At 47.7% G+C, this 22,538-nt stretch overlaps 2 protein-coding genes and 1 long non-coding RNA gene across 4 annotated transcripts in view; 1 reads left to right on the plus strand and 2 right to left on the minus strand.

Moving 5' to 3' along the window:
* Nucleotides 1-1,371, plus strand: part of LOC120102985 (uncharacterized) — a 5,573-nt gene extending 4,202 nt beyond the window's left edge. The window contains exon 2 of the long non-coding RNA XR_015621150.1: nucleotides 569-1,371. This is a non-coding gene — a long non-coding RNA (uncharacterized LOC120102985). The remainder of the gene's footprint in view (nucleotides 1-568) is intronic.
* Nucleotides 1-16,369, minus strand: part of Lck (LCK proto-oncogene, Src family tyrosine kinase) — a 28,448-nt gene extending 12,079 nt beyond the window's left edge. Inside the window, exon 1 of one of the 2 annotated variants that reach the window (NM_001415870.1) lies at nucleotides 16,215-16,322. The gene's annotated coding sequence lies outside the window, so the exon portion shown is untranslated. Of the gene's footprint in view, nucleotides 1-16,214 lie in introns of both variants that reach the window. The other variant, XM_087548719.1, reaches the window with a different exon arrangement.
* A 3,495-nt stretch (nucleotides 16,370-19,864) lies between these two features.
* On the minus strand, nucleotides 19,865-21,465 carry Fam167b (family with sequence similarity 167, member B). The gene is given in 2 exon segments (NM_001399005.1): nucleotides 19,865-20,286; nucleotides 21,038-21,465. Coding segments are annotated over 2 exon segments (489 nt in total). The 5' UTR covers nucleotides 21,296-21,465; the 3' UTR covers nucleotides 19,865-20,055.
* Between the last annotated feature and the right edge of the window lie 1,073 nt (nucleotides 21,466-22,538).

Raw genomic sequence — 22,538 nt, forward strand, 5'->3', positions numbered from 1 at the left:
AACTCCATCTGTAAGTTTGCGCTCAAATGTCACATTGTGCCTCTCGGGCTCCTGCCCCATTTTCCTCAGGCCACAATTGCTGGGCCAGGCTCCAAGGGACATGCAATGTTCCTTATCTCCTCTCCTTTAAAGAAAAAGTTCTATTTTTATTTATAGTTGAATGTACCTCCATATGTGTGTGTGTGTGTGTGTGTGTGTGTGTGTGTGTGCGCGCGTGTGCGTGCGCACGCAGTGCGGGGTGCACACAGAGGCCTTTGGATACCCCAGAACTGAAGCCACAGCAGGCTGAGGCACTCGACTTGACCTCTAGACACAGAACCCAAGTCTGGAGAAAAAGCAACAGGGACTAGTAACACCTGCGCCATCTCTCCATCTGCTGCCCTACCCCCTTGATGGGGCACAAGAATAGAAGCTGTGTATCACCCCCCTGGAAGCCTGCGGCACCCATCAGCGGGATGTGGAGACTAAGTTCAGATTCTTCTTGCACCTGCAGAGGTCTTAAACCATCAAACCTAACCACTGGCTTTGTTTGTTTGTTTGTTTGTTTGTTTGTTTGTTTAATTTTCAGATGGGGTCTCACTGCATTGCCCAGGCTGGTCCAGCACTCTTGTGTTCAAGTGGACTTTCTGCTCAGCATCATAGGTGGCTGGACGAACACTGTCACTCAAACACTGTCACATGTAGCTTTGACTTTCGATTTTAGATGATCAAAGCAAGCCCCAGGGAGGCCTGCCTGAAGCAGTACAGCAAAACAAGCCTTGTTAATTTATGCCGTATCCAAGTTGATGTGGGAGCAAGGGGAAACATCTGGCTAGCAGACTTCAGAAGACCCAGCTTGAGAATCTGAAAGACCTATGCTAAAATATTACTTGGATTGTAGGTCTATGATCCCGGCCCTTGGGAGGTAGAGGCTGGAGGATCAAAATGTCGAGGTCAGTCCTCATTACACAGGGAGTTCGAGACCAGCCTGGATTCCACGAAATCCTCTCTTAGAAACAAGGCAAACTGAGAACAAAACTCCAGAAAACAAAATGCAGTAAGATAATACTAGTGTGCCTGATTTTGTCCAAACCATTCTTCTCCTCGTCTGTCACTGAGATTTGCCAACCCCTTTTCTTAGGTCACCCGATATATATTAGCTCAGTTTGCAGGAGCTCGGAAAGGCACCCACCAGCACCCTTCAGCTTTACCCACCCCTGCATGGGACTGTGAGAAACCGGAATTGAAGACTAATCCTCTTCAGGCTCATGGTTTTTAACCTGAGCCACTCATAGCATCCCACGGGTTCCGGAACTTACAGTGTGCATCTCCCTGGGTATTAGACTGTAAACAATGTGTGGCTATATGAGGGATAATAAAACATCCCTGGAACATTGAGCCAAATCAAGAAACATCTTCAGAGGGGTTGTGGAGGTAGTTCAGTGGGTAGTGCTTTGCCAAATATCCTAAGCTTCAATTGCCAGCACTGAATAGACTCGGACTTGGTGTGTGTTCCACACAGGTAGTTCTAGCACTGGAGTGGAGGCAGGAGAATCAGGATTTCAAGGTTAGCTTGGGATACAAGAGACCTCGCCTCAGAAACTAGTGGGGAGGGGGAGACTCAAGAAAGGAGTAGACGAACACATTCACACATTCACTCTTCCTTCATCCCGTGGCTGGGAGGCCATAACTCAACTCATCAAGGCTCCATGGGCTGTCTTATCAGCTCAGCTATCTTATGGCCAGACAGTGGCTGGCAGTGGCAGGAACTCCCAGAAGAAAAGTGGAGAGTGAGTAAGCATCCTGTTTGTGATTTGCAGGGGCCCTAGGAAAACACGGGTTGGTTAAGCTGTGCCACAGCGGGTGATCTGTGCACTTAGAGCGGTAAGGTGGTGCCTTTTAGAACTGGCATTTTTAGAGGCTTTGGGAAAAGGCAAGAGACACGGTGTGATGACTCAGGCCTTTTAAATGGAGCTCTCAGCTCTGGGAGGCAGATGCAGGCAGATTTCTACTTGGTCGAGGTTAACCTGGTCTACATGGTGAGTTCCAGGCTATCCAAGGCTACATGATGAGACATACACTGGGTCTCAAAGGAAAAAGAAAAGAAAAGAAAAAAAAGCAAACACAAGAAATACATTTGGGGTTAAGGACGGTGATTTAGGGGCTGGCTTGGTTAGGAACCCTTGCCACTCCTCCAAAGGACCTGGGTTTGAGTCCCAGCAGCCACGTTTTGGCTCACAACCGTCTAAGTCCAGTTCCAAGGGATCTGATATCCTGTCTTCCGCCCACACCGTGAGCTCAGGCACTTCAGCAGCACACAGACACAGAAAATTTAAAAAATGTAAAAAAGCAAAAAGAAGGAGGAGGAGGAGGAGGAAGAGGAGAGGATGGTGATTTAAGACCTAATGGCATAGGTTGCAGCTGGGTGTGTTGCTGAGATAGGAAGATCAAGAGTTCGAGGCTAACCTGTGCTACTACACGAAACCTATCTGGGGCAAGAGAGATGGTTTGATGCTTGAAAAGCACAGAACCAGAGTCTGGCTCCCAGCCCCCACCAGGCTGCCTGTAAGCCTAGCTCTAGAAAGGCCTCACACCTCTGGCTTCACACCTCTGGCTTTCACAGTCATCTTACACATACATAGCACCCCTCCTCCACATACACATAATTAAAAGTAAGATAAATATTTTTGAAGGGGGCTGGGGAGATGGCGAGATGGTTCAGTGGCTAAGAGCACTGGGTGCTCTCTCAGGAGGCAGGAATTTGATTCCCAGTACCTACTTAAAGGTTCACAGCCATCTGTAACTTCAGTTCCAGGGGATCTACCCTCCTCAGGTCTCCTCTGGCAAGAGGAATTCACAGAGTGTACAGATATACTGACAGACATAAATACACACACACACACACACACACACACACACACACACAAACAAGGAAGCAAATAAACCTGTCAGAAAAAAATTAAAACTGGGCAGTGGCAGTGCAGGCCTTTAATTCCAGCAATTGGGAGACAGAGGCAGGCAGATCTCTGAGTTGAAGGCCAGCCTGGTCTACAGAGTTCCAGGACAGCCAGGGCCACACAGAGAAACCCTGTTTTGAAAAAAAATAAAAAAATAAAAAGAATGAAAGAAAGAAAAGGAGAGAAAAGAAAATTTAAGGAAATAAAAGGCCTGAGAGTCATGTACAGCAGGCCAGACACTTTGGATAGTAAAGGCTGGGCTCTTGAAATGTGAGGCCAGGGGTTGGGGATTTAGCTCAGTGGTAGAGCGCTTGCCTAGCAAGCGCAAGGCCCTGGGTTCGGTCCCCAGCTCTGAAAAAAAAGAAGGAGAAGGAGAAGGAGAAGGAGAAGGAGAAGGAGAAGGAGAAGGAGAAGGAGAAGGAGAAGGAGAAGGAGAAGGAGAAGGAGAAGGAGAAGGAGAAGAAGAAGAAGAAGAAGAAGAAGAAGAAGAAGAAGAAGAAGAAGAAGAAGAAGAAGAAGAAGAAGAAGAAGAAGAAGAAGAAGAAGAAGAAATGTGAGGCCAGCCTGGGCACCTTAGACTTTATCTAAAATTACAACAAAAACCAGGCATCAAACCAGGCACGATGGTGCCCACCTATAACTCTGACACCTGGGAGACGGAAGCAGGAGGGCGAGGAAGGAGTTCGGGTCATTCCTTGATACATAGAGAGTTTGAAGCTACCCTGGGCTACAATAGACTCTGTCTCAGAAACCTAAAATAAATGAAAAAATCATAAGAGGTAGGATTATAGTCCAGAGGTACACCGCTTCTCTAGCACACATGAGAGCAATCACCAATACCAAAAAAGGAAAGATAAACGAGGCCAGAAACTCATAATCCTAGCAGTTGGGCAGTGGACACAGCGGGATCAAGAACTGAAGGTCCTCCCTGGGTACGTAAGGAGTCTGAACTAGCCTGGGCAATGGTATATGGCAGTGAAGGAAGTCCAGAAGGAGCAGAAGGAATCTTTGAAGACGTCAAAGCATTCAGTAAAGAAATGTATTCTGGACTGGGTCTGGCCCTCCAGAAAGTACCTGGCACCTGTCAGACTGGGGCCTGGGCTGGACATGGTGGCCCACGACTTTATTTATTTATTTATTTATTTATTTATTTATTTATTTTTTTGGTTCTTTTTTTTTCGGAGCTGGGGACCGAACCCAGGACCTTGCGCTTCCTAGGTAAACGCTCTACCACTGAGCTAAATCCCCAGCCCCGGCCCACGACTTTAATCCCATCCCTCAGGAGGCAGACGCAGGCAGGTCTCTGTGAGTTGAGGCTAGCCTGGTCTACAGAATGAGTTCCAGGATAGCCAGGGCTGTATAAAGAGAATGTCTCAAAAAATAAATTAAATAATAAAATAAAAGTCTGGGTTTGGGAGGGAAGTTCAGGACACCTGTTTGGCACACACGAGGCTTTGGGTTGAAGTCCCAGCACTACCAGAAAAAAGAAATTATTAGTTTGACAAATTACATTGTTTGCCAGTCAAGTCTCTGATAACATTTGGAACTATGGGGAGAACCAATCCTCACAAAACTGTCCTCTGACCTCTATATGCATGCTATGTATGCATACACAGGTGTACATGCACATAGATAGATAGAGAATAAATTGCTTTTAAAAAGAAGAGAAATAATGCTAATCATGTAGCAGGGCATGATGGCACAAATCTGTAATTTCAGCATCCATTAGTCTGAGGCAACATTGGCTGGAGAGATTATCTAAAATGAAAAGAAAAGGCTGGAGAGATGGCTCAGTTGTAAAGAGCACTGGCTGCTCTTCCAGAGGTCCTGAGTTCAATTCCCAACAACCACATGGTGGCTCACAACCATTTGTTTTTTTGGTTCTTTTTTTTCGGAGCTGGGGACCGAACCCAGGGCCTTGCGCTTCCTAGGTAAGCGCTCTACCACTGAGCTAAATCCCCAGCCCCACAACCATTTGTAATAAGATCTGATGCCCTCTTCTGGTGTGTCTGAAGACAGCTACAGTGTACTTATATATAATAAATAATAAATAATAAATAAATAAATCTTTAAAAAAAGAAGAAAAAAGAAAGGAAAAGAAACCAGGAGTGTTGGTACACACATTTAAACTCAAGAGGCTGAGGCAGGAAGAGAGCAGTGATTTTAAGGCCAGCCTGCGGGGCAGTGTGAGACTCACTCCATGTTCTCCATTTAAAGGGAATGGTGTGGGGGTGTTTGTCAGCCAGGGAGATAGTCCAGGAGGTTCGCATGCCACCAAACCAAGGGTCTGACCTTGGTCTCTGGGACCTCCACGGTATGCAGAGAGACCTAATGCCTATAATTTGTCCTCCGGCCTCCACATATACACTATGGTATCTGCACAGTCACATGCACACAGATTTTTAAAGAGCAGATTGTGGCTGGGGTGACACCTCAGTTAGGAAAGTGTTTGTCACACTGCATGAGGACCTGAGTTCTGCCTTCAGCTCCCATGTGGAAAGCCTGGCATGATGGTGTGATTTGGAAGATCACCAGCCAAACTAACCATAGAGTCACACAGATGAAGAGATCCTACCTTGAAACACAAGGTGGACAGCTCCCTAAGAATGACACTTTTTCTGAATGTAGGGGCACATGTCTTTTTTTTTTTTTTTTTTTTTTTTTTTTTTTGGAGCTGGGGATCGAACCCAGGGCCTTGCGCTTGCTAGGCAAGTGCTCTACCGCTGAGCTAAACCCCCAACCCCAAGGGGCACATGTCTTTAATCCCAGCACCCAGGAGGCAGAGGCAGAGGCAGAGGCAGAGGCAGAGGCAGAGGCACAGGCACAGGCACAGGCACAGGCACAGGCACAGGCACAGGCACAGGCACAGGCACAGGCACAGGCACAGGCACAGGCAGATGGAATTCAGTGAATTTGAGGCCAGCTGCCTGGTCTCCTAGAGTGAGTTTCAGGACAGCCAGAGCTACACAGTGTGATTCTGTTTCAATAAAAGGGAAGAAAAAAAAAATCCACGGCGCCTGACCTCTGGCCTCCACAGCCATATACACCAGAAGCATTTGCATACATATGTGCACACTATGGACAAACACATACAGAGGGCTGGAGAGATGATGGCACAGCCGTTAGGAACTCATTGCTTTTGCAGAGGACCCAAGTTCAGCTCTCAAATTCCAACAAGTTGCCTCCGAACTCTACTGCTAAGGTATTCAATCACTCTTCTGCCTCCTTTGACAGACACCTAGACTCATGTACACATGCACACGTGTGCACACACGCACCTACACACACACACACACACACACACACACACACACACACACACACCACAAGCAATAAATAAGTAGAACGGGAAATCTGTGAGATTAGAGAGACACTGTGATCTTCCCAACAACACACAGCAAATCACAGCTGGCTGCCGTGGCCTATCTCCTCAATCCCTGCACTCAAGAAACAGATCTTCATGAGTTCAAGGCCAGGTGTATCTACACAGCAAATTGCAGAACAACCAGGACCAAATACAGAGAACTTGTCTCAAAAAAGAACAAAATAAGGGGTTGGGGATTTAGCTCAGTGGTAGAGCGCTTGCCTAGCAAGTACAAGACCCTGGATTCAGTCCCCAGCTCTGAAGGAAAAAAAAAAGAAGAAGAACAAAATAAAACAAACAAGCAAAAAAATGAAAAGGAAAGGCCATCCAGTGACTGCCACACCTGGGGACCCATCCCACATACAGTCACCAAACCTAGTCACTCCTGGGGATGCCAAGAAGTGCATGCTGACAGGAGCTCGATATAGCCATCTCCTGAGAGACGCTGACAAAGCGTGACAAGTACAGAGCCAATCTCTGGACTGAGAACAGGGACCCCAATGGAGGAGTTAGAGAAAGGACTGAGGTAGCTGAAGGGGTTTGCAATCCCATAGGAAGAACAACATCAATCAACAAGACCCCGCCCCCCAGAGCTCCCAGGGATTAAACCACCATCCAAAGAGTACACATGGACAGACCCATGGCTCTTGGTGCATATGTAGCAGAGGATGGGCCTTGTTGGCCATCAATGGGAGGAGAGGAGCTTGGTCCTATGAAGGGTCTTTGCTCCAGTGTAGGAGAATGTCAGGGCAGGGAGGCAGATGGAGTGGGTGGGTGGGTGAGGGAGCACCCTCATAGAAGCAGGGGGAGGGGGGATGGGATGGGGGTTTCCAGAGAAGAAACTTGGGAGGGGATAACATTTTTTTTCTACTGTGATCCCGGCATGCATCTGGTTACACCAAACAGTTGGGTCACGAGAAATCATGAGGAAGCTAGACAGGGACACAGAACTGGAAGTGAAGACTCCTCATCAAACATGACCATTGCCGGGTGTGACGACACACCTTCATTAATTCCAGCACTTGGAGGTAGAGGTGGGGGGGTCTTTGTCAGGTCCAAAACATCATGGACTACAGATAGAGTTCCAAGCCAGTCAGAGCTACACAGTGTTACCCTGTCACAAAATTACAAAATTCCCCACCCCTCTCTAAAACACTCTCTCTCCTCTCTCCTCTCTCTCTCTCTCTCTCTCTCTCTCTCTCTCTCTCTCTCTCTCTCTCTCTCTCGACCATTGTACTAACAACAAAGACTTTTCCACGGAGAAATTCTCTCCCTACTTGGAATGCATTCGTATCTACATTCACCTGACTAGAGAATGCAGGTCTGGGGTTGGGGATTTAGCTCAGTGGTAGGGCGCTTGCCTAGCAACCGCAAGGCCCTGGGTTCGGTCCCCAGCTCCGAAAAAAAAGAAAAAAAAAAAAAGAAAAAAAAAGAGAATGCAGGTCTGTGCACATAATTCAGTATCTTGCTTCCTTTGTGTAAAACTACGTGCTAGCTTGCGTCCCTGTGTGACAAAATGGGTGATACGCAAGCCAATCCTGTATCTAAATTGTAAAGTGTTTCTTTTCATACAAAATGTGAGCCCCACCTCTCTGGTTGTACTTTAAAACAAAGACTGCTGGGTAGCCAGATGTGGTCGAAACAGGTTAGGAACAAGGACAATGTAAAGAAATCAAGAGGGGTTGGGGATTTAGCTCAGTGATAGAGCGCTTGCCTAGGAAGCCCAAGGCCCTGGGTTCGGTCCCCAGCTCTGAAAAAAAAAAAAAAAAGAAAAGAAAAGAAAAAGATAGAAATCAAGATCAGGCTGGAGAGATGTGTCATTCGTCAAAAGCACTGGCCGCTCTCCCAGAGGGCCAGGGTTCTATTCCCAGCATCCACACAGTGGCCAATAACCATCAGTAACTCCAGGCCCAGGCCCAGGAGCTCCAAAGCCCTCTCTGGCTTCATAGGCACTGAATGCATATGGTACAAAGTCACATTTAGTTGTATAAAATAAGAAACAATTAAGGGGTTGGGGATTTAGCTCAGTGGTAGAGCGCTTGCCTAGCAACCGGAAGGCCCTGGGTTTGCTCCTCAGCTCCGGGGGAAAACAAAAACAAAACAAAACAAAACAAAATAAGAAACAATTAAAAACAAATAAAGACATCAACATTAAAACACTGTAAACTTCTCATTGTTTGAAATAGAAAAGGAAAAAAGATGGTTCAGGGTTCTTAGAATAACGGATGACGGATTCTGGTATGGATAAAGAAACTTTTCTTCTTCTGCCCCTTGCTCAATAATGGATTCTAAATCAACTTTCACTAGGACTTGCAATGCCCTTGGTCAAACTCAAGGCAATGTCTGGTCCACTAGACAACGTTTGCCATTACAAAAGGGCTACCCCATCCCCAGTGTTTCTGACTGAGTCGAGTCAGAGCTGAAGTTTGGTTCCTATCTTATTGGTTGTTGGTCTGGCAGGCAGACACAGTACCCTTTTTCATGTGGTATAGAACATACAACAAATCAGGCTGCCAAAAGATCCCTGAAGGGTCTGGAGAGATGGCTCAGATGTGAAGAGCACTGACTGCTCTTCCAGAGGTCCTGAGTTCAATTCCCAGCAACTCACAACCATCTGTAGTGAGATCTGATGCCCTCTTCTGGTGTGTCTGAAGACAGCTGCAGTGTACTCATATACATAAAAATAAATCTTTTAAAAAGAAAAAGATCCTGAAGCAAGTGTCCGCCGACCCCGGCTTTAGCTTTTATTGTCACCAGAAATGGTAGCCCAGGCCTTTCATTCCAGCATTCAGAAGACAGAAGGCAGGGGATCTCTGTCTGTTGGGCCAATCTACATATAGAGTTCCAGACCAGCCAGGGGTATACAGTGACAACCTGTCTCAAATAATAGTAATGAAAATATTGTAATCAGAATACATAAAAATGTATTGCACGTGTGTGGGCATGTGCATGCTCCCACATGCGTGTGCATGCCACTGCATGTGTGTGGAAGTCAGAGGACAAAGTTGGTTTTCTTTACCCACCATGTAGATTCCACGAATAGAACTCAGCTGTCAGGGTTTGCTGAAAGAGTCAGCCTGAGGGTCCCTCGATTAGATTTTCTGATCCTAGAATTGCCAAACACATCAAACCGAGCTCCAATTCCCATTGACTTGGTCATGGTTAGCAACTTCATTTCCATCATCAAGTTCCCTGCTCCAAGGGCAAAGCCACTGATTCATGAATCTTTTGTCTGGAATGGGATTGGGCCTCTGGCCTGAGAACCTTGGACTGCTTTACGTAGAGTAGAGGCAGGCCAGGCAGCGGTGGTGAATGGCTTTGAACCTGGTGTTCTGGAGGCAAAAGCAGGCAGATCTCAGAATTCGAGGCCAACCTGGTTTACAAAAGTGAGTTCCAGGACAGCCAGGGTTACACAGAGAAGCCCTGTCTCAAAAGTCAAAAACAAAATTATAAACAAACAAACAATAGAGAAAGGCCGTTCTGGGGTAGACCCCTGACATGTGCTTGGCCATTTTGTAGCACAGTCCACTAGACTTCACGTAAAACAGTTTCCCAACTTCTTTAGCAGCTAAGATTTGGGCTTCTTTTTTTTTTTGGTTCTTTTTTTCGGAGCTGGGGACCGAACCCAGGGCCTTGCACTTCCTAGGTAAGCGCTCTACCACTGAGCTAAATCCCCAGCCCCAGCAGCTAAGATTTGAATATTGTCAGTTTCACATGTTCCATGAAGGGAGCAGCCACATAAACTTTGTCATGATACCAAAACATTAAGCTGGCAAGCATAATAAGCAATTGCGGGCTGGAGAGATGGCTCGGTGGTTAAGAGCACTGACTGCTCTCCCAGAGGTCCTGAGTTCAACTCCCAGCAACCACATGGTGGCTCACAACCATCTGTAATGGGATCGGATGCCCTCTTCTGGTGTGTCTGAAGACAGCTACAGTGTATAATAAATAAATAAATCTTTAAAAAAAAAATAGTGGTCCCTGCCCTGGGTAACTCTGGATCCACTTTGCATTATGGGAGTTTCTAGATGGAGGAACCTTACTTATATTATAGTCTAAGTGTGACTGAGGCCCTGCTCACTGTTTCTATGCCGTAGTGGCTCAGTTCTGACTCCAGGATCTCTCAGTCACTCACTGATAAAAGGTCGTCAGAAGATTACTAGCCCTTCCTCTCCACACACTAGAATTTTAAAATAATTATTACATTTATTTATTTGTGTGTATATGTGTGTGGGCGGGCACCTTGAGGTGTTAGTGCAGAGGTCAGAGAACAACTGGTGCAATCAGTCCCCCCCTTTACCACGTGGATCCTGGGGTCCAGTTCAGGCTGTCGGGCTTTGCAGTAAGAACTTTACCCACTGAGCCATTTTACCCCACCACCAACACACAGGTACACACACACACACACACACACACACACACACACACACACAAACGTATACACTCACACACACATACCACCCCACAAAAACACACATATAAGCACATACACACACGTACAAACATATACACATTCAGACACATAAATATATACATACAAACGCACACACTTACAAACACATACACATATGCAAACACATGCACAGACACAAACACACACGATTTCTTTGAGGAACAATCTTCCTACATAGGCCAAACTGACCTCAGATTCTTAGCCATCCTCCTGTTGCAGCCTCCCAAGTCCTGGAACTGCCAAACGCAGCTTATGTTTCTGAACCCTCAGACCCTTTCTTAATCCCAATATCTGGAAAATGAGAGTGAAAATGGGACCTGCATCTTGGATCATTATGAGCACGACATGGACCGTCCTGGGGTCTAAAATGCTTCACACAGCGCTTGGTGCTCAGTGACTGCTTCTGTGGGAACGTAGGGGAGGACTGACTCGCTAAACCGCCCAAGCTGGCCTTGACCTTTCTCCGTAGCCAGGTAGGTCCTAAACCTTCCATTCTCCTGCCTCTGTCTCTTGAACAGCTGGGGTAAAAACAGGCCTGTGCCACCAGGCCCTGTCACATTAAGGACTAAGTCGGTGAGAATAATTAATATGTGTTTCATTCTACATCTTCCGGGCTGAAACTGCCTGTCATTTTCATTCTTCCTCAAGATTTTGGGCAATTCCACTTGAGCTCTGTAGACCAGGCTGGCCTTGAACTCAGATCTGCCTGCCTCTGCATCCTGAATGCTGGAATTAAAGGCGTGGACCACTACTGTCCGGCTTCTCTTTTCCCTTCTTAATACATTTACCTGAAATAGAAACTTCACTACCATAAATGGAAAGTCAGTGTCACTAGCCATACATGGCCGTTACATGGCAGTGCACACCAGAACATACAGATTGGCGTTTGCACCTGCTCATCCATCGGCCTCCAAAACTGCTCACAGTCAGGAGCTTATAGACCACAGGTCATGAGACACTGCCCCAAGACTCCCCCTCTCTATGAGTGTGCGTGTGTGTGTGTGTGTGTGTGTGTGTGTTGTGTGAGAGAGTGTGTGTATGTGTGTGTGTAAGGGTGTGTGCATATGTGAGAGAGTGTGTGTGTGTGTGAGTGTGTGTGTGTGTGAGAGAGAGAGAGAGAGTGAGGGTGTGTGTGTGAGAGAGAGAGAGTGTGTGTATGTGTGTGTGAGAGAGAGTGTGTGTGTGTGTGTGAGAGAGAGAGAGAGAGTGAGGGTGTGTGTATGTGAGAGAGAGAGAGAGAGTGAGGGTGTGTGTGAGAGTGAGTGTGTATGTGAGTGTGTGTATGTGTGAGTGTGTGTGTGAGAGAGTGTGTGTGTATGAGAGAGAGAGTGTGTGTGTGAGGGTGTGTGTGTGTGTTGTGTGAGAGAGAGAGTGTGTGTGTGTTGTGTGAGAGAGTGTGAGGGTGTGTGTGAGAGTGAGTGTGTATGTGAGTGTGTGTATGTGTGAGTGTGTGTGTATGTGTAGAGAATTGAGGTGTCTTCCTCAGTTGTTTTCCTCCCAGCTCTTTCGAGACAGGATCTCTCACTGAATCTGGAGCGAATTCATTCCCATAGACTAGCTGGCTAAAGAGTTTCAGGCTCCTGCCAAGCCCTGGGTTTGCAGCCATGTTCTACTGCATGTAGCTTTTGTACATGGGTTCTGGAGGATCATACTCACGTCCTCCTGCTTGTTTGGCAAGCATCTTAATGACTGAACTATCTTCCCACCCCTACACACACCTTGTCCCAGAGTGCAATTTTTTTCTTTTCTTTTCTTTCCTTTCTTTCTTTCCTTCTTTCTTTTTTTTTGTTTTTGTTTTTGTTTTTTGTTTGTTTGTTTGTTTGTTTTTGAGATAGGGTTTCTCTGTGGAACCCGTGTTGTCTCGGAACTAGCTCTGTAGACCAGGTTACTCACAGAGATCTGCCTGCCTCTGCCTCCGTGCGGCACCATGCCTTGTCATGAGGCAATTTTCTAAATTGGCCGATCTATTGACAAAAATGAAGTGAGCTCCTCTACTCTTCTGGTCTAGGGCCGGCTGACAGAGAAGAGCTGGCTGGGAACAGGCCTCATCCCATAGCCCACCCTCTGTGACCGAGAGGGTAGGGCGTCCCTGGTGAGTTGCTTCATCTTCACGCAAGAGTGTAAGCAAGGCTTGCTCTCTGCTGTCTGCTTAGGCCAGTCTGCAGCTCCTCACAGCAACACTTTCCAGGAAGTAACGTTCATTCAATCCCCGCCATTACCCATTCACCAAGCCCCGCGTATGGACAGGGGAGATTCCAAGATGCGTCAAGCTAAGTTCGCATTGCAGCCGGTAGTTAACCCACATTCAAATGTAACTAGAGGCCCAGATTTCACGACAACCATTACTTCACAGACTTTGCGGGATTCCGCGTAACTCTCATGGCAGTCCTATGAAATAAATGTCGTCATCATCAGCCTCATGTTACAGATGCAAAACTGAGGCCGAAACCCGGCAAAGCAATTTGCCTGAAGCCCTCCTAAAACCGTAGCTGACCCGTGGTCTGCCCGCTCCAGAGGCGGGGCTTTGACCTCCCACCTCTCAGCACTGCCGGAGCATCTGGCCAGTCCTGGAGGCAGAGGGCTCCCAGGGCCCCATCCCAGAAAACAGACGAAAGAAGTTGACTCTCTGGACTCTTTCGATGCCCCTGTGCTGTTTGGCTTTAGAAAAAAGCAAAACAAAGCCAGCCATGTGCTAATTCTGTAACAGCCAAATAAAACAACAAAATCACCACCAACGCAAAAGCGCTATTAAAAACACAACCCACACCTCTTTTTTTTTCTCTTCTTTCTTTTTTCAGACAACATCTGGCTCTGAAGCCCCAGCTAGCCTCATACTTCTCGTCCTGTCTCCATCTCCTGAGTAAGGGGGTAACACATACTGTAGTCTGGAAGCAACAACCCTTCAAGAACGTACCCCCTTTCACCCGTCACCCCAGGCCTGGAATGGGCGGGAGAGGGGAAGTAAACAGCTTTGTGTCTAAGAAGTTTAGGAAATCCTGGATCAGATAAAGTGAATCAAGCTTCTTCTCTGCAGAGATATAACAAGCCAGAATTGACCCTGAGGTTCCCATAGGGCAGTTTGTCACGGAAGCCATGTTGGTTGGCTCTGAGACATTCTCTTCCCAGGTGCATCACGGACCTTTTCTTTCCTTCCAGTGCAAGGGTTACCAGTTCAGCGTTACACGTTCCAGACTCACACTGGGGGAAACTATTAATGATCACATCTTTAGATTCCAGTGCAGACCCATGCACAAGATCTAGAGTTAAAGACAGGGGACAGGAGAAACATCCCCACTTTACTAAATGTTACTTGGGGCCTATCTTTCTCCTACCTCAGCATCCTCCTCTGATTTAAACTGGCCAGCAAGACTGTGACGGTGTGTAAGGCTTTGTAGGATCCTACCTCTGACTGAGCCTGCACACGTAAATTTCCCTACAGTCTATAAGGAGCTCTGAACAGGGAAGATAGGCGTATGAGTATGTCTGGACTTTTTCTAAGATGAAGTCTAGCCATGTAGCCCGTGTTGGTCTCAAACTCTCCATGCTCCTGCCCCAGTGTTTCTGTGGGCCAGACGATACAAAATGGAGTCTGGCTGAGAATCTGGCTCCTACGATAGATCCTTCTTCTCTCAGGTCAGAATCTGGCCTTCCTGGGAGTTCCACACCCGACTCTATACAGGAAACAAGCTCATTTGCAGAACTGTACCACAAGCGTGAGGGACTGGGTGGTTTACTGTCATGCCAAGGCCCTGAATAGGTGTCATTTGGGTGTGAACCAACAGTATTGGAAAGGAAGTGCGTAGCTTCCCTTAAGCACCTACTGTGTGTCGGACCTACTCTGGGCACATTGTCAGTATTATCTCTTTGATTTTGCCAGGCACTTTAAAAGCAAGGGCTTTGTTACTGTGTCTTTATAAACAGACTGAAATTTGGAGTGAGCCAACTGCTCACCCAGACAAACAGCCAGCCTGGAATTGTTCCTGGGCCTCTCTGATGCTGAAAAAGGGGTGTGTGTGTGTGTGTGTGTGTGTGTGTGTGTGTGTGTGTGTTTATATTATACCACACCCCTTGCACTATTGACTTTATTCTGAGGTCTCTATGGTCCCGGAGAGCAGCACCAGGGACTAGGAACCTTAGCTTTCTGTTCCAAGATCCTTCCAGAATGAGCCTTCCCAATACTGCCTTGTTCAGGAAGCTTCTGGATTCCCTTGAAAGAAACTTCTCCCTCCTGTCTGGTCTCAACCCATTCTCTGCTTTTGTCCTCTGGGCTCTTTTGAGAAGAGCCACCATCCTGAGCTCCAAGAATGAGGGACCCTGTTGGCTTCCTCTCCCAGTCAGCACAGGGCCAGGCGCCTAGGGGACTGCTGTTCAAGGACAGATGAGACACGGGAAGACCAGTGTTTCCTGCCCCGAAAGGAGGCGAGAGGTCTTGGAAGAGGCTGGCATATGCTGACGAGATGGAAAGTCTGTTTTATGAACATCTCCGGCAAGGCAAGGGAAACCTGGAGAGCCAGCGGAGGTAGAGCCTGTCCCCCAGAGTTTAGAGTTAGTGAGAAAACGGGAGGGAAGTGGTTGGTGACAAGATTCTGGGTCTCTACCCTTTAGGGTCTGAAGCAAGAATCACGAAGGCCAACATGTACACACAAATATAACTGAGTTAAGACAGGACGGGGACAAGGGCAAAGGCAAGGATATCCTGTCCTGACACTTGGCAGGACAGGAGCGGTGATATTCCAGAGGGAAGTTCAGAAGTTCTTGCTCTGCGCCAGCTCTACCCCGTCCAAGATAAAAATATTCTGTCCTCTTCCCTTCTCCCATCTCATTCACTTCCAACTTCCCCAGGAAACACACGTCCATTCTGAATAAGCACCCTCACATATCTATCCGCTTCTCTGGTGACTTCTCGGTCGTTCGGGTTGCTGGTGCCTAAGGCTCCCATCAATTCTCATATGTCCACCTGGATCCCGTGGGTTATTCTTTCATGAGTTTCTGCCACTCAGGTCTGCCTCAGAGACCCGGGGATCGATTCCTGGGTCCCTGCCCTCAAGACTGCCCATCTAATCACTCTGTGTGACACAGGCGTAGGAGGAGCCCAGCTTAAGCCATCACTCTCTCGAAAGGTCCTGCTGTGCCACTGACCAGTGTGAGGAGGTATGGGTTAGGCAGGGTCATAGCCACCGTCGGGCCTCAGACACCTCATCCTATGAGCTCAAGGAACTGAACTGGTGACTGCTGATGGCCACCTTAACACTTGACATCGTGCTGGATCTTCGAGAAGTACGTGGTGAGTGATGGACAACTGATGGCAGGGGCAAGAGCCACCAACCCAGCCAACCTCCAGGAAGACATTTCTGAAAGGCAACTGCACACCTAGGCAGCCTGGCCCTCCACAGATGCAGTCTTCTGCTGTCTGACTCCCACCATAGCCCACCTCCCCACTGTTGTTCCCAGTAGCCCTTACCTGCCCAGCCTGGGAGCCTTCTGGCCTATTCACATGATGCCCCTGGCCTGACTTGGCTGCTTGGACCCGGTTTCAGCTCTCCTCGCCTTCGTAGTCACCACCTGTCTCCTCGCGCCCACGTTCCACCCTGACTTCCTGTCTCCTTCTGAGGGCTCCGCAGCCAACCCAACCCCAGCAACCCAACCACAAGCCTCCAGCACCCCAGGCTTCCTGCCGCCATAGGCCTAGACCCTCTAAGCCTCTCGGGTCCCATACATTCCCAGGCCAGCTTCTACTCATACTGAGGGAGGCACTTAGTGGGGGAAGTGGAAGGGAAGGTCATGTATGATGGCACAGGTCTATAATCCCAGCATTCTGGAGGCAGACAGGAGTGGTTACATACAGAGTTCCAGACCAGCCTGAACTCTTCAAGCCCGGGTCTCAAAAAACCAATCATCACTGTCATTGTCATCATCATCATCATCAACAAAAACAACAACAACAACAACAATGACCACCAATGAGAGAATTTTTTAAAAAATGAGTATAGCCCTGACTATTCTGAAACTTGCTATGTAGACCAGACCATTGTTGCCTTGAACTCACAGAGATTCACCTGCCTCTTCCTCCCCAGTACTGGGATTAAATAATCAGCTCACTATACATGGCAGGAAAGGATGTTTGACAGAGCGCTCCTCCTGCCCTCTAAGATACTCCTGGGTAAGAGATCCAAAGGGAGCCTTTACCCCCATGAGCTTACAAGTTCAGCTTACAGGGAGAGGAAATGGTGCTACAGACAACTATGGTTGTGCTGTGCAGGAACTGGGTGGCCTTTAATTTAGCCTGACAGCAAAGGCGTCTCTTGCTCAGAGTGGAAGCCCAGTCAGTGTCTCTGTTAAATAGTTGCATGTTCTATAGCAGAACCAGCAGTCCCATTCTCTGGTAGAGCAGTACCCATGTCATCTTGTGTAACAGGACAGCAGCTGGGTTAGAGTCCCAGGGCAGGCCTCTGATAGTCCAATGTCGACAGCCTGCTTCAGGAAGAAGAAAAGATTACCTCATGCCTTAAGGCTATAGTGACAGGCTGGGGCATGGTGGTGCACAGCCTTAATCCCAGCATTCCGGAGGCAGAGGCTGGCAGATGGATGTGAGTTTCAGGCCAGACTAGCTTACATAGTGAGTTCTAGGACAGCCAGAGCTACATAAAAAGACTTTGTCTCGATAGATAGATAGATAGATAGATAGATAGATAGATAGATAGATAGATAGGATAGATACATACATACATGATAGATACATAGACAGATACATAGATAAATACATATATAGATACATACATAGATACATAGATACATACATAATAGATGCATAGATACATAGTTACATATATACATTACATACATGTCTAAATACATAGATATCTAAAGAGATAGATAGATAGATAGATAGATAGATAGGATAGATACATACATACATACATAATAGATACATAGAGAGATACATAATACATACATATATAGATACATACATAGATACATACATAATAGATACATAGATACATAGTTACATATATACATTACATACATGTCTAAATACATAGATAGATATCTAAAGAGATAGATAGATAGATAGATAGATAGATAGATAGATAGATAGACAGATAGATAGATAGATAGATGAATAGAACAACAGGCAGGGGACAGGACAGCACAGCTGAAAAAGGTAATTCCAGTAGCAGCAAGGCCACACCCCAAGGGAGCAAGCACATAACCATAACCATGTATTGCCACAGGTACAGGACAGAGAAAGCACGGGCATCTGTGGCAGGCAGGGGACATTCTGACATCAGCAGGAGTTTAAGAACTTTGCTGCCGGCAGGCAAAAGTGAGGATTGTGTCCACCACAGGCAGAGGGCTAGGCTATCAGTGATGTGAGGAACCCCAAATGGCCCCTATGGGGGCCAAGAATGGGTCCTGACCTCACTGGAAGGAAAGTGTAAATGTGTCACCTCCTGAGCTACGCTGAGTGAGCGGGTGGGGGAGGGGAGCCCACAGAGCATTGTTGGGGTTTGTGAGGTAGGAGCTGAAGCTGTGTGCACCTCAGCTGCAGAGGAAAGGGGGAACAGGAAATGGGGGGGGGGAGGAAGCCTGAGTTGGAAAGTCAGACAAAGAGAGAAACACAGAAACAAAGGCTGAGAAAAAAGAAAAAAGAAAAAAAAAGAAAAAAAAAAAACAAAACCCAACCCTCAGAGTGACAGAGCCAGCAGATGTGTCTCCAGACGTGGTGCACAGCCAGCCACCCTCACTTAAAAACCTTAGCGTTGGGGCTGGGGATTTAGCTCAGTGGTAGAGCGCTTACCTAGGAACCGCAAGGCCCGGAGTTCGGTCCCCAGCTCCGAAAAAAAAGAACCAAAAAAAAAAAAAACTTAGCGTTTTACAGCTCTTCTCAACTTCAGCACATGCCTGGGGGCACCATGCTAAGGAGCAGTGCTTGAATTTGTTTGGTGTGCTCTAAAGTAAGGCGTATCTGGCTGCCTGTGGAGCAAGAATTAGCAATCGCTGCAAGGCCCTGAGTTCGGTTCTCAGCTGGAGGAAGGGAGAGGGAGCGACTCTTTGCTTGTTTTTTTTTTTTCCGGAGCTGGGGACTGAACCCAGGGCCTTGCGCTTGCTAGGCAAGCGCTCTACCACTGAGCTAAATCCCCAGCCCCTGTTTGTTTTTTCTTAATTTGTTTGTTTGTTTGATTATTTTTGGATTTTTGGAGACAGGATCTCTTTCTAGGTGGTCCTTGCTGACCTGGAACTCACTCTGTAGACCAGGCTGGCCTCAAGCTCACAGAGATCCGCCTGTCTCTGCCTCTTAGATGCTAGGATTAAAGAAATATGGCTTCACAGTGGCTTGATCTTTTCATTGTCTAATAGAGATAACTAGGGGAAGCCAGGCAGAATGGTGCACACCTGTAATGCTGGCACTCCAGAGGCAGAGGCAGGTGAATCTCTGTGAGTTCAAGGCCAGTATGGTCTACAGAGTGGGTTTCAGGACAGGCAGAGCTATGTAGCAAGACCCTGGATCTTGGTAAAAGAAAAAAGAAAGAAAGACAGAAAGACAGAAAGACAGAAAGACAGAAAGAAAGAAAGAAAGAAAGAAAGAAAGAAAGAAAGAAAGAAAGAAAGAAAGGAAGATAAAATAAATAGGGGAGTTAATTTGAACACAGAACTACCTACCACTTTCTGCATTCTCACCTGTCATGAGAATGGTATAAGGTTTTAAGTCTGGGGGCTGGAGAGATGGCTCAGGAGTCAAAAACAAAACAAACAAACAAACAAACAAACAAACAAACGACTACTTGCTCCTCTTAGAGGGGATCTGAGTTCGGTTGCCCTCATCCACAACAGGCAGCTTACCACAGCCCGTAACTCCAGCTCCAGTTAATCCAATAACCTCTTCTGGCCTCTCTGGGCGCACTCACACACAATTAACAACCACAATAAATCTTCATTTTAAATTTTGTTGTTTCTTCTATTTCTGGTTTTGATAAAGGTAGAGAAATAGATCAGGCGCTGTTATGGAGGCTGGGTGCCATCTTGTCTCCTGTTGTGAGTCCCTAGTCCCAGTGACAGAGGGTGGACCTACAACAACCTTTAGGCTCCGTGACAGTCATACAGAGACCTTGATGGGATTCAATGCTTTTTTATTAAGAAATTTGGGGCCCGAGTTCCCTCTCTCCCTCTTCCTGGAGCGCTGTGCTCTTTGAATTCAGCATTCAGAAACCTAGCCGTGCCCATCCTCCCCAGCAGGCGCCAGAACCTCTGGGGTCCCTCTTCCTTCCTTCTCCCCAGATCTTGCAGAAACACCCAAGTGCTTCTCAGCAGAGGGTGAAGCGTCTGGCACTGATGTTCATGCGCGTGAGTCCCAGATGCCGCAGCGGTGGGGCCAGAGCCAGGCCCATCCCAGACTCCAACTCCATCTCCAGCTCGGCCTCATCCAGAAGCTCCTGGTGCAGGTGACAGACTTGGTCCACTTTCAGTCGGTGCAGCTGGGCCCGCAGCCTGAGCAGCTGCCCCGCCAGCTGCCGGTCCTGAGCCCGCATCTCCTGCTGTGACCAAAAGGGGGCGTGAGTTTGCTAGAGTAGCCTCCCGCCTCACAAACGTGTTCTCAACTCACTTCATCGTCTCGGTCTCGCAGATCTTTTTCCGGATTGGTGGTTCTCAAACCAAGCCAAGGAACCATTAATATGCAAATTATAGCTATCTGGCACGTCATCACAAACTAACCGAGATGACTCAACCGAGCTGAACTGGACATTCTTACGTTTGCACACGTTGGGCTGACAGCTAATATTCAACTCTCCCCTCCTCAGAGTATAACTGACAGCACCATCGGGCTCTGCTTTTCTTGGCTGTCTCTGCTCTTTAGGACAGTGCTTCTCAACCTTCCTAATGCTGACCAGTTAATACAGCTCCTCATGCGGTGATGACTCCAAAATTACTTTCGTTGCTACTTTGTAACCGTAATTTTGCTACTGCTATGAATTGCAATATAAATATCTGATATGCAGGAGATCTGATAATATGCAACCTATCTGAAAGGACCGTTGGATTCTGAGAGGGGTCGCGACCCACAGATTGAGAACCCACTCTCCAGCGTCTACTCCCCCCCCCCCCCAGATTTAGCTCCGCAAAGAAAACAGTGGACAGCTCAATTCCTGGCTCCTTTGTCCTAGGGCACAGCAGTGAGGGACAACTGTGGATATTGGTCCATTCTCATCTCCCAATCCCACATTCTTGGGCCTTTAAAAGGACTGGCTCAAAGACCCGATGCAAGTCTGTTTAACCCACCAGACTCACCAGCTCCCGTCTGAGCCACTCAAGCGCTGAATCCATGGAGTCGAAGCCACAGATGGCCCCAGGTCCCACCGGCTCAGGTCTAGCTTGGGCTCTGCACCAGGCCCGGCTCTGGACTCTGGCAGTCCACTCCAGATATGAGGGCCGTCGGGTCTGTAGCTGAAGTTTGGCAGTCAGGGCCTTCACAGAGTCTAAGCTCTCCTCCTCGTCCTCCTCATCCTCCTCGCCCACTGCCTGGAATTTCAGTTGCCCTAGGGACATGGTTGGTCTGTGGTGACCAATGGGACAAGTAAGGAAAAGGCTGGCTCTTCGGCCGAGCGAGAGGTGAAAGAAGATGAGGTTGAAAAGAATGTGCCAAGAGTGTGTGGTGAATTCAGAAGGTGGGTAAGGGACGCTAAGTGTGCCAGGGTGATCGAGCGGATGGGTATGCGAGGCTAAGTGTGCAAGGGATGGAATTTTCCTGGTTTGCTAACCAGGGGCCACGTGATGCCCATCCGGGTGGGGGCAGGAGGAGCCCTTCAGATGAATTTTATTGTCTTTGCCCAGAATCAGGTTCCTGGTTCCCAGAAAGGAAGTTGCAGCAGGATAAGAAAAGCATCGTCCACAGCCGACTTGGCCCTCCTCCCAAGACCCAAGTCAAAGGAGTCAAGGGAAAGGAGCGGCTGACCTGACCGGTAATCTCTCCTCTTTGCAGTGCAAGTTCTGCAAGGGAGTCCGGAGCCCTCGACCCTGGTGCTACTTTGAGGGGACTTTGGGTAGCTCAGTCACTTCTCTGAGCCTCTGTTGGGACAGATGAGTGACACCAAGCTTTCTGTAGCTTTGGCTTGGAACTCTCTCTGTGGACCAAGCTGGCCTCGAGCTCACAGAGGTCTGCCTGCCTCTGCCTCCCGAGTGCTAGAATTAAAGGTGTGCGCCACCACCCGGTTGCCACTGTGCTTCTCTGTTCTCTCTAAATCTCTGTGTTACTGTCAGCAACAAGAGCTGGGCTGAGATTCCTCTCAGTAGTAAAACCTCTCCTAGTGTGCTCAAGGCTTTGAGTTTGCACTAGTAGTTAGAGAGAGAGTGGAGGGGAGAGGAGAGAGAGAGAGAGAGGGAGAGAGAGAGAGAGAGAGAGAGAGAGAGAGAGAGAGAGACTGATATGAAGTAGGGCCAGGCATGCACAGTGACAGCATAAGTAGGTTTTGTATTCTTTCCAATGCTCCATTGTACATCACTCACAGGGAAGACAAAAAACAAACAAACAAACAAACAAACGAACACAAGTGTGGTGACATGTCTGGAGTTCCTTCTCTGATACACTGATACACGGGGACCTTGAAGTCAGTCTGGAATACATGAGACCTGTGACTCAAAAACAAAACAAATCAAGGAGGGGGGGCACAGGGAGGAAGAGGAAGAAGAGGAGGAGAAAGCAGAGGAGGAGACAAAACAGAAACGCACACATCTGAATATGCAGTTTGGTAAATTCTCCCGAATAACCAAGGAGACAGCACTATGGTCAAAT

Source organism: Rattus norvegicus, chromosome 5, assembly GCF_021556685.1.
Source record: "Rattus norvegicus strain SHRSP/BbbUtx chromosome 5, alternate assembly SHRSP_T2T, whole genome shotgun sequence".
NCBI classification, from domain to species: Eukaryota; Metazoa; Chordata; class Mammalia; order Rodentia; family Muridae; genus Rattus; species Rattus norvegicus.